We start from the raw sequence: 14,343 nt of genomic DNA, 5'->3' as shown, positions 1-14,343 counted from the left end.
AAGCTCGGCTTGTGGCTCAGTAAACAGCAACAAAGCATTGATTTTGATGAGAACTTTTCTCCCGTTGTCAAGTCGACCACTATTCATACTGTTCTTTCGGTGGCTGTTTCCTCCGGGTGGTCCCTTCGACAACTAGATGTGAAGAATGCTTTTTTTCATGGCACTCCCTCTGAAGAGGTTTATATGCAACAACTACCTGGTTTTGTGCATCCTTCTTTTCCTCATCATGTTTGTCGTCTCCGCAAAGCAATCTACGGTCTAAAACAGGCACCTCGGGCTTGGTTTCAGCAGTTTACTTATTTTCTCTCTAAAATAGGTTTTGTTGGAGGCTCTACTGATCCTTCAATGTTCATTTGTCGCTCTTTTTTTGGCACTCTTGTTCTTCTATTATATGTTAATGATATTATTATCACCGGCAGCTCCTCCTCTCTTTTAGATGCTTTTATTACCACCTTACAGCGGGAATTCGCCATGAAAGATCTCGGGTCGTTACATTATTTCTTGGGCATTGAGGTAAATAGCTCATCTTCTGGTTTTCATCTGACTCAGCACAAATATGCGTATCAGTTGCTTGAGCGACATGGTTTTCTTGATAGTAAGCTCGTCTCTACTCCTCTCTCTCCGACTTCTCGTCTCTCTTCTCATGAAGGACGTCCCCTTGAGGATCTCTATAGTTATCGTCGGCTTGTTGGTGCTCTTCAGTATCTTACCTTCACCCGTTCAGATATATCGTATGCCGTCAACTCCGTTGTCCAGTATCTACATGCTCCTCGTGAACTTCACATGCAAGCGGTTAAGCGTATTCTATAGTATATTCGGGGCACATTGACTTATGGCCTGCCTATATCTCGCTGCATTAATCTTTCTCTTGTAGCATTTGTCGATGCTGATTGGGTTGGTTGTCCGGATACCCGACGGTCTACCTCCGGATATTGCATATTTTTGGGGCCCAATCTTATCTCCTTGTCCACTAAGAAGCATCCCACCATTTCTGGCTCTAATTCTGAAGCGGAGTATCATGCTGTCGCCTACGCGCTTGCTGAGACAATATGGATCCGTCGTCTACTTCACGACCTTGGTGTTTTCCTTTGGCTACCCATCAGTATTTATTGTGATAACCTTAGCACTACTTATCTTGCGGCCAATCCTGTTCTTCATGCTCGCACAAAGCACATTGAACTTGACCATCAATTCTTGCGCGAAAAAGTTCAGACTGGTGATTTGGAGTTGGTTCATATCTCTTCCGATAAGCAGCTTGCTGATATTTTCACCAAGCCTTTACCACCATCTCGTTTTTCCATATTGCGGCTCAATCTTCGCATCCGTCCGATGGATGCTTAGCTTGCGGGAGGATGTTACGACATATTTAGCATTATTCTTTATATTAGGAAACTGTATATTACAATTATATACAGAGTAGGATTATATAGTATCTAATCCCGTTTAAATTCTTACTATACTACGCTTTGTTACTATACTTGATATATCTCTTGTATTATATATTTGCATCAATACAATCCAATAGGGTATGATCTTTTGCCCTTCTTTCATCGAAGAATCCAAACTACTTAGGCAATTGGTCGAGAACGGCCATTTTGCCGTCCACTCTGATCCAAACGTTGCATGCGAGGCCGCCTCTCTTCTGCCATCGTATGGCTACCCAGCATCGTGAATTAATTAGCCTATGTACGCTAATTAGTTTTCCCACATATGCACACTATTTGTGTCCATACAGGCATGTATATATAGGTATAATGCTAATTCCTTATCCTACTCCAATTCATAATTAACATGAATTAGAGTTATGCATGGAAAACTGAACCGAGTCTACTTAGATCTCTTGAAGGACTCAGCAAATAGGATCTAACTTTAATTTGCTAAATAAATTTTCATGAACCAGTTCTATATGCACCAAACCAATAATAACAAAAAAAGGCATATATTTCTTAACACTTCTATATTCCTTTTGGGCCCCGAACAATCAACCATCTTCATTGATTGCGCCACCACCCGAAGCTACAATGGGCCCAAAGGATAATCAAGACGAATGGTGAAGATTAGGATCTAATGTGTTTTATGCTTTTCTTAGGATTAGTTGTGGCCTATTGACACTTTTTTGTTTGCTTATGTTTGTTGCTTTTACTATTTTTAACCTTTGGTATTGCTACTTTATCTTTAGTTAATGGCTATGTTTCTTTCTTCTTTATGCATTACTTTGATTTATTTCTTAATCATGATGACAAAGAGGGAGAAAGATCTAGGTGAATTTAAATTTAAAATTTGAACCTAAAATCAAAACTAAAATTTAAAATTTGAGTCCAAAATCAGAATCAGATTTCAAGAAGCAGGTTTTAGCTCTTCTGATTTTGGGCCTCAAAATTAGAAAACTAATTCTACAAATTAGAATCAAATTTTGAAAATGAGGTTGTCATACGCTCTATTGAGCCAAAAATCACTTTTGGACTGAAAATCACTTTTCAAAAGTCAGGCCAAACACCCGCTTAGCCAAATACTAGACAGCTTTTAACCAAAATCAATTCTCCAAACCAAAATTTATTCTCCAGACCAAAATTTATTCTTCAAGAATCACTTTTTCATAATCTAGGCCAAACGGACCTTTAAAAATATTGACCAATAATTTTCACAAACTAAAATAATTTATTTTAAGTCACAATAACTGTATAATACCTCTGTGATGTACTTTCCGTAACTCTCTTCTTCTGGATATTTTTCACTAGCATAAAACAGCATATGCTCTGCAAGAAACCGCAAACGCAACTGAGAGGATAGAAATCTAGCGATATAAATTTATAATTAGAATCTTTTGAAACTCTCGATAAATTTCGCCATTTAGCAATCTCTAGTTTTCTGAAAGATATTTAGGTGAGGAAGAGAGAGAACAAGTAGAATTGAATAATTCAACCGGAAAGGACCTTATTGTCCCAATGTATTCTCTCCAACTAATTTTAAAAGCTCTCTTTTCTTCAATTTATTAGGTGAGACAATGTAAGATATCTTGTCACTAGTATGCATTCATATTTGAATTTGGTCTAAAAGCATGAACGAATACAAGTATATAAACCAAATCTATTCCTCACTAAATGATTGAACAACACACAGGAGCAGAACAAAACACTCACCGAGAAAATGAGCCAAGCCCTCAAGCCCCTCTGGATCACAGAAGGAACCCACACGAACATCCATGGAAGCAGCAGCCTATATATTATATGTTGAAATTGAGTTAATTAAGAAAAGATAACAATGACAGTTAAGCTAGAATGCTGTTAATAGCATGCAGCTCTTCATGCTAAAGACTTTTTAAACTTTCTTTATGGAACATCCATATGATCTAAGAGTATTTAAACTTTCTTGGTTTCAAATTTTGTGCACCAGCCATCCATATATACAGATGCACTAGGTGTGGAAATGATTCTTCTTCTGGGACTAAAGTAAAGCGCTACAAATAATTTGAACCTTAAATGTTTACTTAGAATGTCCAGAGTAAATTGTTCTAGTACCTCCTAACTTCAGAGTTTCATTCGGTCCTCAAACTTTTAGTTTGACATTCGAGACCCCAAGCTATTAAACTGATTTCACTATAGCCCTTGTAGAGGGGAGTTTTCCGTAAGTAATCCTATAACAATTTTTAATGCAAATATAGGCAGCCAAGCTGGAGCAGTGAATAATTTACCGTTTTTAGAGAGTGGTGAATAATTTACCATTTTTAAAAAGTGGTAAATGGCTTACCACTTTTATAAGCACAACAAACAATTTTAATATTTTGAACAAGTAGTGAACGACCTGCTGCATTTAGAGAGTGGTAATTTATTCACCGCTTATCCTAATTTTATAAATAAATTTTTCAAAGAACTATTATGTTTATGGTTGTAATATTTTACAAGCCTATTAATAAAAATAGTTCCTTATTCCTTGCAAAAAAAAAAAAAATGTTCCTTACGGAGGAGAGATATATCATTCGAGACCCTGAACTAGCTCATTCGTACGCTCATCTGATATTTTTAGTTCGATGATCAACAATATAAATATAGAAAAGATTTCAGTTCAATACTTGGTAGGATAGACGTATGGGATACCACAATATCTCTTTTAAAGGCAAATTAGGAGAAAACGCAATTAAGTAAAACATTTTTAAAATTTTACAGTCGGAGGAACTAAAATGAAACTCGACCGAAAAGAAAAATTGACCATAGAAAGGCGAGGTAATAGATAGCAGGGCACTGTACCAAAAATGGAAAGCATAGTAGCGAAGAATCAGTGTGCGGGAGAAGGTCAAAGTAGAAGGAGAAGACCTTATCGGTTTCGGGGTCGCTGATGAGGAGGACCTCGAGAGCGTTGGGGAGGACGATCCCCCGATACTCCCGCTTGTCCGTGCGTGCTTTCACGAACTCCACGTCCGACACCTCCACACCCATTAATTCCGATCGATCGCCTCTCTCCGAGACTCCGACTAAGTGCTGCTCGTACCTTTCCAAGACTCCGCCTGTTTAGATGTAACACTGTCTCCGCCGGTGCTCCACTCGCTCGTGTATCTGCCGATTTGTATCCATGGCTGACGTGCGAGTCGCGAAGGGGACCCCAGGAAACGCAGAAGGGCGATCCGGCCAAAGGGACGCCACGTCGTCAAAAGACAGTCGACAGCGACCCCGCAAGTCCACGCTTGACCATGTCCGCCGGCCCACCGCCAGCGGTTCCTGTAAGGTGAAAATTGCGGTTGTTTATTAGCTCTTGCAGGCACAAACCAATTAAAATACTGTAAATCATGCTTGCAAACAGATTAATTAATATTAATATACTCTATATATTAGCAAGTTTGGTTCACCGAGCATCAAAAGTGGTATTTTTATAAAATTACGTTTTACCGATTTTTTTATTTTCGAAAGTGAATATAAAAATCACTTCATGAAAATAGGCCGATAAAGTTTAGTTATAACTAAATCTCACTTTTTTGACTTCGGCTCAAAAAATTCGAAAGTCACCGGAAGTAGAGAGCTTAGCTAAGAGGTTATATTTAGTATTAACTTTAATACGTAAATTTATTTTTAAAGTTCAATTTTATTTTAAATTTGAATTAAAATTATTATCACATTTTGAATTTTATTTGTAAATTAAAATTCAACATGAAATTTTAAATTCAATTTTATGACTTTATATTTAAATTTAAAATTTAAAATTATTTTAATTTAAATTTTAATTCTAGAATTTAAATTTAAATTTTAAATTTTAAATTTTAATCAAATTATTTTTAGTTAAGAACTTCAATTTGAAATTTGACTTCGAATTGTTCCAACTATAAATTCAAATTATTGACTGAAATTTGAATTTAAAATTTAAATTTTCAAGTTCAAATTCAAATTCAAAATTCAAATTTGCTATTTACATTCAATTTCAATAATGAGTTTCAGTCTGAATTTGAATTCGAATTATGAATTCAAATGTTTTCGATTTGAATTGTGATTTAAACTCATATTTTAATTTAAATTTAAATATTAATTTAAATTGTGAATTCATATTTGAATTCAAAATTTAAGATCAAAGAGTAAATTAATATATGATTCAAATTATAAATTCAAATTTGAATAAATGTTCTAATTTTTATTTTAAAATTTAATTTCAGTTATAAGTTATAACTAAAATTTTAAATTCAAATTGTAAATAAAATTTATGTCTTAAATTTTAATTATAAATTCAACTCAGATTTAAGTTTAAATTTAAATTTTAAAATATAACTTTGAATTCTAAATATTAATTTAAATTTAAATTTTAATTTAAATTGCAAGTATAAGTCGTTTATTTATATTTTCACCTCTTTATATATAATTTAATAATAAAAAATAATAAATTTATAGTTTTAATTTTTTACTTTATAGCAACGAAACAATAGAACTGAAAAGTCACTTTTATAAAAATGACTTTTTCCACTTCGCCGACTTTGCAGTGTGCATTACGGCAAGTCATTAACCAGTTGGCTGTACTTGGACGTAATCTGATAAGTGGGTTGACTACCTGACTTCAATAATTTCAAATATGTCATTTGGAGCGTCAGATCCGAGCACTGACAGCGCATTTGGTTCAAAATAAGAACCGAAACTGGAGTGGAAATAAAAAGCAGTCGAAATAAAAAACAAAGCAATAAAATCTCCCAATAGTTTGGCTTTGAATAAGGCCAATTTGCATAAAAAAATTCACAAGTTTAGAGTTTTTGCAAAACTTCGCCGTCTTTTTTTGATTTTGTAGATTCGGTCCAGATTTTCAGCAAACTGATCAAAATACCTATATTCCTTTTTCTCTCTTTTTTTTCTCTCGTTCTTTTTTTTGCTCTCCGAAGGCGACGGAGGCAGAGGCGAAAACTAGCCGCCTCGCCTCTGCTCTCACCCTCACCCACGCACCCCCCCTCCCCCCCACCTTCCTCGCCTTCGACCCCGCTGAGGCCGCGCCGTGACTCTCCTTCTCCACTAGGGCACGGCGACGTCTAGGCGCAGGCACTCCTCCTCCATCTTTCGCCGTAACATCGCGACATCGTCGGAGGTGGCGAGCTCGCCTCCGATGATGTTGCGATTGTAATATACCAAACTTCTATAGTTATGAATTTCGGTGGGAACTAGCTTGTAAAATAGTTCCGGTGAAGTTCAGGAGCATTCGAGTGTTTTCGGTGCAAGTTAGGCACGAAAACGAAACTCGACAAGCTATATTCGACTTTGGCCTAGATCAGGCAAAGTACAAGTGAGAAGATGATCTAAACCCGCTCAAAAATGTATTTTGAGGGTTTTGAAATGTTTAAAAATGGATTAGAGGCTCAAGAAGCGAAATGAAGCATTTCGATGAAATGCAGTTTTTCGGGCTGGGAGTTAGTAGTGTAGAACACTTCTTTACTTTCGCATTATTCGGGGTTTGTCTTTTGAGCGGGGATGCGATAGCGTGAGTATTCCTAACTTGCGCTTTTATGATGTTGTAGTGACGATGCCGATTACTCGCTCCCAATCTGCCGGGGCGGACAATGCGGCAAACTTCGAGGAGGTCGAGACCTCCGCTACCTCCGGATCCAGCGAGGTCCGTGAGTTGAGGGGCTAGCTTGCGGCCCTCACTTATTTGGTCACTCAGCAGGCAGAGGCGGCCCGACAGCAGACTGAGGCGGCGCGCCAGCAGGAGGCACGGATGAAGCGTCTGGAGGACTTGCTCCTACAGCAGGCGGCAGCTTCTAGAGAGACTTAGGCCCCTACACCGCCAGCACCAGTTGTGGACGTTGCACCGAGAGCGCCGTCCCCCGCGCCCAGTTCTTTACGTACGGCGCCTGCGGCCGCACCCCAGGAGGAGGTTTTGGTAGCACCGCCTGTGCAGAGGCCCCCGGTTGGAGCTGCATTCCCTACTTTGGTGGAGGGGGCGGAACGAGACAGACTGATGGAGCGCCTCAATGAGTTCAGGAGGTGCAGCCCCCGAGTCTTCGACGGCGAGAAAGTCGACCACTGGATCGTGGAAAAGTGGTTGATGCATATGGAGAAGCTCTTCCGCGACACCTTCATGGAGGAGAGGGATAGAGTTTGGCTCACCACTCACCACTTGGACGGCGAGGCCTACCGCTGGTGGTTGTATTTTCAGGAGCACCCCAGCACTGACTTGGCATCTATCACATGGACGAGGTTCAAGAAGCTCCTTCTGGCGCACTACTTCCCGACCAGCGTCAAGAGGAAGATGGAGCAGAATTTGTGCAGCTTGCGCCAGGGTGACAGGACTGTAGCCGAGTACGAGAGGGAGTTTTCTCGGCTTCTGCATTGCGTGCTCTTCGTCGTGCGGGACGACGAGGATAAGGCCCGCATCTTCGAGCGAGGGTTACGACCGTCGATTTTTCGGTTTTTGCAGTCCTCTAACCTCCAAACCTACCGGGAGGTGGTGGATCGCGCGCTCATCGTGGAGGGCGGCACGGCAGAGGTTCAGGAGCAGCGAGAGTCTAGGGACAAGGGTAAGGCCAAGAGGCCTGCGGCTGAGGGTGCGAGCCAGACGCACTCTAGGAGGCCGCCGAAGCACCCGAGGAGCCAGCAGCGTGGACGCGGCTTAGCAGTGCATCGAGGAGGATCCGATCGGCGCCGGCCTTCCCCGTGCGTGATCTGCGGTGGTCCCCATTACCCACCGTAGTGTCCACAGCAGCCGGGCAGGTGCTTCCAGTGTGGCCAGGAGGGCCACGTCCGTACCGAGTGCTCGAGGGGTTCTTCACCGGCACCGTCGATTGCATCGGCACGGGCTCTACCAGCCGTCAGCCACGGGACTCCGTCGACACAGTACCAGCTTTGAGTTGCGGGCACCCGTACAGCGCCCAAGAGCGAGGTATTCTCGACAGCGGTCCGACTTTGGGTATGCTTACGCGCTTTCAGACTCGAGGAGTGCTGGCGGCAGCGAGGGGATGTGGTATTGCGCAGGTATCATTTTACTTGATGGATTAGAGTTCATTGCCTTTCATTTAATACCGGAGCTCGCATTTCATTTCATAGAATCGGCTGGGGTTTGCGAGTTGACCATGGCATCGCCCGCTTGGAATTTCTTTTGTTGCTACGGACATGTTGTTGATAGCCGACCTATTCTCTGCGATATTAGTATAGAGAACTATAGCCCGTTGCCTATTTCGGGTAGGGAGTTGGATATGGGTTATTTCCTGTAGATTTACCGTACGCTTTGCGCAAAGCTGTGGGATTTATGACGTGGTCTTGGGCATGGATTTGGTTTGACCAAGATATATGACGGATTGAGTTGCAACGAATCGCCCCGGTTATTTTAGGAGAACCTGAGCAGATGAGGTAGGTATTTAGGTTGAGATGCCGGTAGTTCGCTGGTTTGCGACGTGGACGATCGCTCGTTTGAGCTAGGCAGCTAGCGATTAGCAGAGGGGTAGGTTGCTTTAGCCTATTTGGTAGTGTTTGTGCTGACTCAGGTGAAGGATGACACCCTAGTGGATCGAGGACATCCCGCCGTGGCCCGTGCTGAGAGTTTCGAGGATGTTGGTTTCAGCTTGAGCTCCGGCGTATGCCTTCCTGATAGGGGATGAGTTTGTGGTAGAATCTCGTCCTGGGACTACACCAATCTCAAAGGCACCTTAGGATTGGCGCACCGGCAGAACTGAGGGAGCTGACGGGCACAGCCTGCAAGTAAGATGGAAATATTGGACACGAGGGCTTCTTCGACGAGCTTCGCCTTTGTGGGGCCAAGCACAGTTTTAGGCTTCTTTCAGAAAAGGCGGATCATTCTGCTTTGCGGTGGTAATTGATGTCGTGAACTTTATGAATTAGTCCACATCTCAGAACAGAGTATCCGTTTTTGTAGGCATCGACGAACTTTTTGATCAGCTGTCAGGGATGCTCGGTGGCATCTTATTTTGTGTCGTTTCAAGATAGACTTTAGTCGGTCGGATACCCGAATTGGAAGATCAACCCGGAGGATTGCTATCACGAAGACGGCTTTTAGCACACACGAGTTATGGGATTTATCGATCCACCGGTTTTATGCGCTTTGGGCTCACTAATGCCCGGGCAGCTTTTATGGATTGATAAATCAGCTCGTATTTCAAGACCTTATCTAGACAGTTCGTCGTAGGTGTCATCGACGATATTTTGGTCTTACTCTCGAAGTGATGCCAGATCACGAGGAGCATTTGAGTGGTTTGTACCTCAAGTACTCTGGGAAAAGGAGCTTTATGCCCAAGTTGAAGAAATGTGAATTTTGGCTTTTGGAGAGTAGCTTTCCGTTGGCACTTGATTCTGCGGATGCTCCGCTTTCCGGGGTATAGCGGTGGATCCCAAGGAGGATTTGAAGCAATCAAGGAGTTGCGAGGGACGACGGAGCGTCACGGAAATACGGAGTCTTCCTTGAGTTTGGGGCGGTTGACGTCGGAGGATTCGTTGCTCAGCTCGGCACTGTTTGGCAACGCGCTCTCTCTCCCTCCCTAGCGAGGCTCACGCACAAAGGTAGTTCAGGAGTTCATTTGGATGCAGCTGTGCGAGCGAAGCTGTCCAAGAGTTGAAGACGAGATAATGACGACCGCCCGATCTGACGCCCTACCAGTAGTGGTCCCAAGCAGGGTATGGGTTCTCTAGTGATGCTTCACTTTAAGTGTGAGTTGAGGCACGTTGCTGTATTGGATGCAGTGAAGGGCAGGGTAGATCGGACGTATGAGCTTCTCGCAGAACTAAAGGAATATGAGAAGAACTAACCCGTACGCCATGATTTCGGAGTTGCGCGGCCGATAGTGTTCGCATAATGAAGCTATGGCCGCACTATCTTTTATGGGCGAACGTCAGTCGTGAGTATAACGGGCGGATCACAAGGAGACTCGTAAAGTACCTATTATCAGAACGGGTTGAACTTCGAGGCAGCGCAGATAGTTTGGAGCTGCCCTCAGGACTGTGATGATCTTTTTTTCTTTCCCTTGGATAATTTATGAGAGTTCTTTGCCACCGGCGGGCAAGGCTAAGTTGATTCTGGTGTGCGGATGCGCTTAAGTAGGAAATCGATAGAAACTTACGATGCATTGTTTGTGACTCAACCGCAGTGACTCGAGCAGGATGAAATCGATGGAGTTTGGAGGTGGTGACTCCTGACCACACCCTTGAGATTGATGACTTTGGTAGTGCATCTATCTTTTGGAAATAGAATTAAAGAAAGCAAGATTCCGTATGTGGAGTTGCAAAAGATTCGATTGTAAAACGGGTTTTGATGTTGCGACGCGCGGATTCCTTTTGGCGATCAGGGCATTGATGCGTTTCCGTGGCGGATTGTGTATACCCGCGAATTCGGGATTAAGAGGATGTTCTTCAAGAAGCGCACGAGCGCCGCTAGCTATACATCGGAGGCACGCAGATGTATAAGGATCTAAAGTGCTTTATGTGGTAGCCCGGATGAAAGAGACGTTGGCGAGTGTGCTCGTTGCTCTAACCATGTCAACAAGTAAAAGGCTGCAGGCAGCGAGTTTTCGCGGGGAAAACTTTAGAGTTTGAGCCTGATTTCCGGGTGTGTGAAAATGGGAGAAGATCACCATGGACTTTGTGACATTGATTGCACGCTCACAGGTGGGGCGCATGACGCTATTGCGTGTCCGCTGGATATGGTTGACGAAGTCGGCAGCACTTATACTATTCATACGACTTGGACCTGCTGAGGAGAAGATCCGCACAAGTGTACTTGGATGAGATGTGCGACTTTCATGGAAGTGGCCTAGCATCGATGTATCTGATCGCGACACGCGCTTCGTGTCCCACTTTTGGAGGAGGCTCTTACAGGACACTTTAGGCACCGATTTGGATTTCAGTATAGCATTCCACAGGCGCCAGAGTTGATGGAACGAGTCGGGAGCCGACTATTCAGACCTGAGAGGATTATGCTCTGAAGATGCGTTGATAGACTCCAAGGAGGATTTGGTCGCTGCATTACCTAATGGCGGAAGATTGCTTATAACAACATGTTATCAAGTAAGATCAAGATGGGCGCCCTTCGAAGCACTTTATATGGACAAGGAAGTTTGTAGATCGCACTTCATTGCCGAGCGAGTGGCGAGGAGTTTTGGCCTTTAGCCCCGATGGTGCTCCAGGAAGCCTGAGGACAGGTTCGATTGCCCGGGAGCGACTTGGGCGCAGAGTAGACAGAGGAGCTACGCCGATCGACGACGGCGAGACTTGGAGTTCTCAAGTTGGGACCGATGTTTTCTTGAAGCGTCTCGCGACTAGAGGATCAAGAGTTTGGGGTTCGAGGAAAGTTGAGTTCCCTGTTTAATTGTGACCGTATGAGATCATTGGAGCGTGTTAGCTCCGGTAGGTACGGATGCGTTTCACCACCGAACATCCGCGTGCCAACGTCTTTATGTATCAGTCCTTCGGAAGTAAGTACATTCATGATTCCGCCTCATGCTTTTGGGAACTTATACAGTTGGCAGCCTGCGCTGGAGGATCTGAAGATCGCGTGAGGGAGCAACCGTGAAGATTTTGGCTGCTAGCGTGAATAAAGTGCGATCGGGATATTCCGTATGTTGAGGTTCTTTGGAGCAACCCACGCGAGGAGCGCGAGGCACCGTGGGAGCTTCGGAGAGTAGCGCCTGCAGAGGAGCGCATATCCATCTTTTTCGATGGCAGCCTTGAGTGTATGCTTTTTGCTTTCGAGTTTCGCGGACAAAACTCTTTTTAGAGGAGTGAGATGATAGCACATGACTTTGCAATTGCGGATGGTTCGAGTGTTCGATTTGTATTTCCAACCTCTTTCCACACGTTGGTGGAGGGCACGTCGATGGAGATTATACCGGCCAAAAGTTCAGATCTCGGACCGAGCAGTTTTGGTTGAGTCCTTGAGATGTTATACTCTCGGGACCGGGTCCCTGATAGGATGGATCGCGTCCTAAACCGGTGAACAAGTGCTGCGCAGTCGGGCGAGTGCAAGCGGTGCCCTGGCAGTCAGAGACCGCGTCCCCCGAGGCGCGTGTGCTGCGCGGGGAGAGATCGGTCCGCGCAGGGAGAGACCGGTTTCCCGAATGTTGGATTTTCGGGGGCGGTGAGAGGGACCGGCTCCAGGTCGGGAGAACATGGATCCTGCTGTGCCGAAACTGGCCCAGACCGGGCTTGATGTGATTTTGGATTTTGAGGGTTATCTAGGATTTGCTTACTTTTAGAGCATATAGAGAGCTTTCTTCTCGTCTCTTCCTTTTCATTCTTTTAACCCTTTATATTCTAGAGCAGAGAGCGAAGAGAAGGGAAGCGAGAAAAGAGGGAAGAAGGGAGAAGGAGCTTGCTTGGAGGCCTTAGAGCACATCTTCTTCCCTGCATTTTCTCACCTTTGAAGGCTTGAGCTTGCTCTTTGGAGCTTTTGTGTGGATTCAACTTCAAACTACTACTTGGGCTTTGTGAGTTGGATTGGAGCTTCTCTTTGGGGTTGGTAGCTTGTAATCCCCATTTGATACATGTTTTCTTTTAGTTTTACTAGCAATGAAACCTAGATTTTTGGAATGTAGGATTTATTTTGGGTGGTTTTTTTTGGATTGAGGCGTTCTTGATCTCATTTTTGCAATGGTTTGGAACTGTATATTAGGGTTAGATTGGGAAGACTACCCTACCTTTCATTTGAAGATTAGAGAGCGGTTTTACTGAGGTGGAGTTTTTCCCAACCTAGATTAAGAAGCGTTAAATGCTTTGAGACTATTTGCTCTTCGTTCGTTTGGCGGTGACCCTATTTTTTGATGTTCTAGGGTACTAGGAAGCTTGTGGGATACCTATCGTTCGGCAGGAAACTGAAGAGTCACGATTTTTGTGGCGTTTGACTTCATGAAAATTGCGGCGGGCAAAATGCCGTCCTTATGTTCATAGACTTTTTTGTAAGTATTTTGAATGTAAATTCATGCTAAACATGAATTTATATGAATTTAGAACATTAAATGCATGCTCTGCTATGTAAAAATTTGTACTCCATATGGTAGGGCTATATGTGTAGGATTGGCATGCATTGTGGATGTTAGTGCTCTGGTTTTGCAAGGATGAGACATGTCTCCATGCTAGAATTGAGTGACTCTGCATCATGAACATTTGCATGCCATGCTTGGACTCGGTTGACAAAAGTGTCATAAAGGGGCGACTTGGGATTAGTAAAATATGAAACTTGCAAACATAACAGAATATTGATTAGGCCACTTACGATATCTGCACTATATTCCATGTTAGAGACATGATGACATAGGGATAGGCCATTGGGATACTTGACACATTCCATGTTATTAGACATGAGGACTTGGTACTTGCGACAGATCGTTTGACTACTTGCCATTGTGCTCATTCGCACATGCTTGTGAGGGTCGCTCCCTACAAGCCGGCACTCCGGAGATGGCCATCGCGATTCATATTCGCCGTGCGGGATTGGGCGCCGAAGTGGATTGCCGTGGGACAGGCTCATTCCTAGGGTGGGGATGATGACTACCACGGGGCCATTAGGCTCGGCACCGGCCAGACAGCCTACGGGTGGGTCTCAGGGCCATAGACAGCCTTCGGGTGGGTCTCTTCAGATTTTACTTTGAGTATTCATTATGACATGTGGACAGATGATGACTTAGTGTACTACTTGGACATTGACTAGAATAGTAAACAACGGAACTTTACTATTTCGCATTGTGAATATTATGGTAGTTGGAGATTTTTACTTCGTGCATAGTTGCTTCATACTTATGCTGATTATGCTAAGTAGAGATATCATGTTGTAGTAAGTTACATTTTTTCTTACCTTTCGCTTTTCTACTTTTATAGTCACTGACACCTTTTGTAGCTTTGGGCCTCGTGGTGCATTCACTGAAGTCAGTAATTGCCCACTGGAAAC

General features: G+C 43.5%; 1 protein-coding gene across 6 annotated transcripts in view; it reads right to left on the bottom strand.

The window, feature by feature from the left end:
• LOC109712809 (insulin-degrading enzyme-like 1, peroxisomal) overlaps positions 1 to 4,737 on the bottom strand; it is a 74,347-nt gene extending 69,610 nt beyond the window's left edge. For 2 of the 6 annotated variants that reach the window (XM_020236576.1, XM_020236575.1), the window contains exons 1-3: positions 4,311 to 4,734; positions 3,141 to 3,216; positions 2,689 to 2,756 (exon numbers count right to left, since the gene is read on the bottom strand). In XM_020236576.1, coding sequence (XP_020092165.1) covers positions 2,689 to 2,756; positions 3,141 to 3,216; positions 4,311 to 4,433 — 267 coding nt within the window. In that variant the 5' untranslated portion in view covers positions 4,434 to 4,734. Of the gene's footprint in view, positions 1 to 2,688; positions 2,757 to 3,140; positions 3,217 to 4,310 lie in introns of all 6 variants that reach the window. The other 4 variants (XM_020236572.1, XM_020236574.1, XM_020236577.1 and 1 more) reach the window with 3 other exon arrangements.

Source organism: Ananas comosus, linkage group 7 (assembly GCF_001540865.1).
Source record: "Ananas comosus cultivar F153 linkage group 7, ASM154086v1, whole genome shotgun sequence".
In the NCBI taxonomy this organism is placed as follows: Eukaryota; Viridiplantae; Streptophyta; class Magnoliopsida; order Poales; family Bromeliaceae; genus Ananas; species Ananas comosus.
This window is presented reverse-complemented; position numbering and strand designations above follow the sequence as displayed.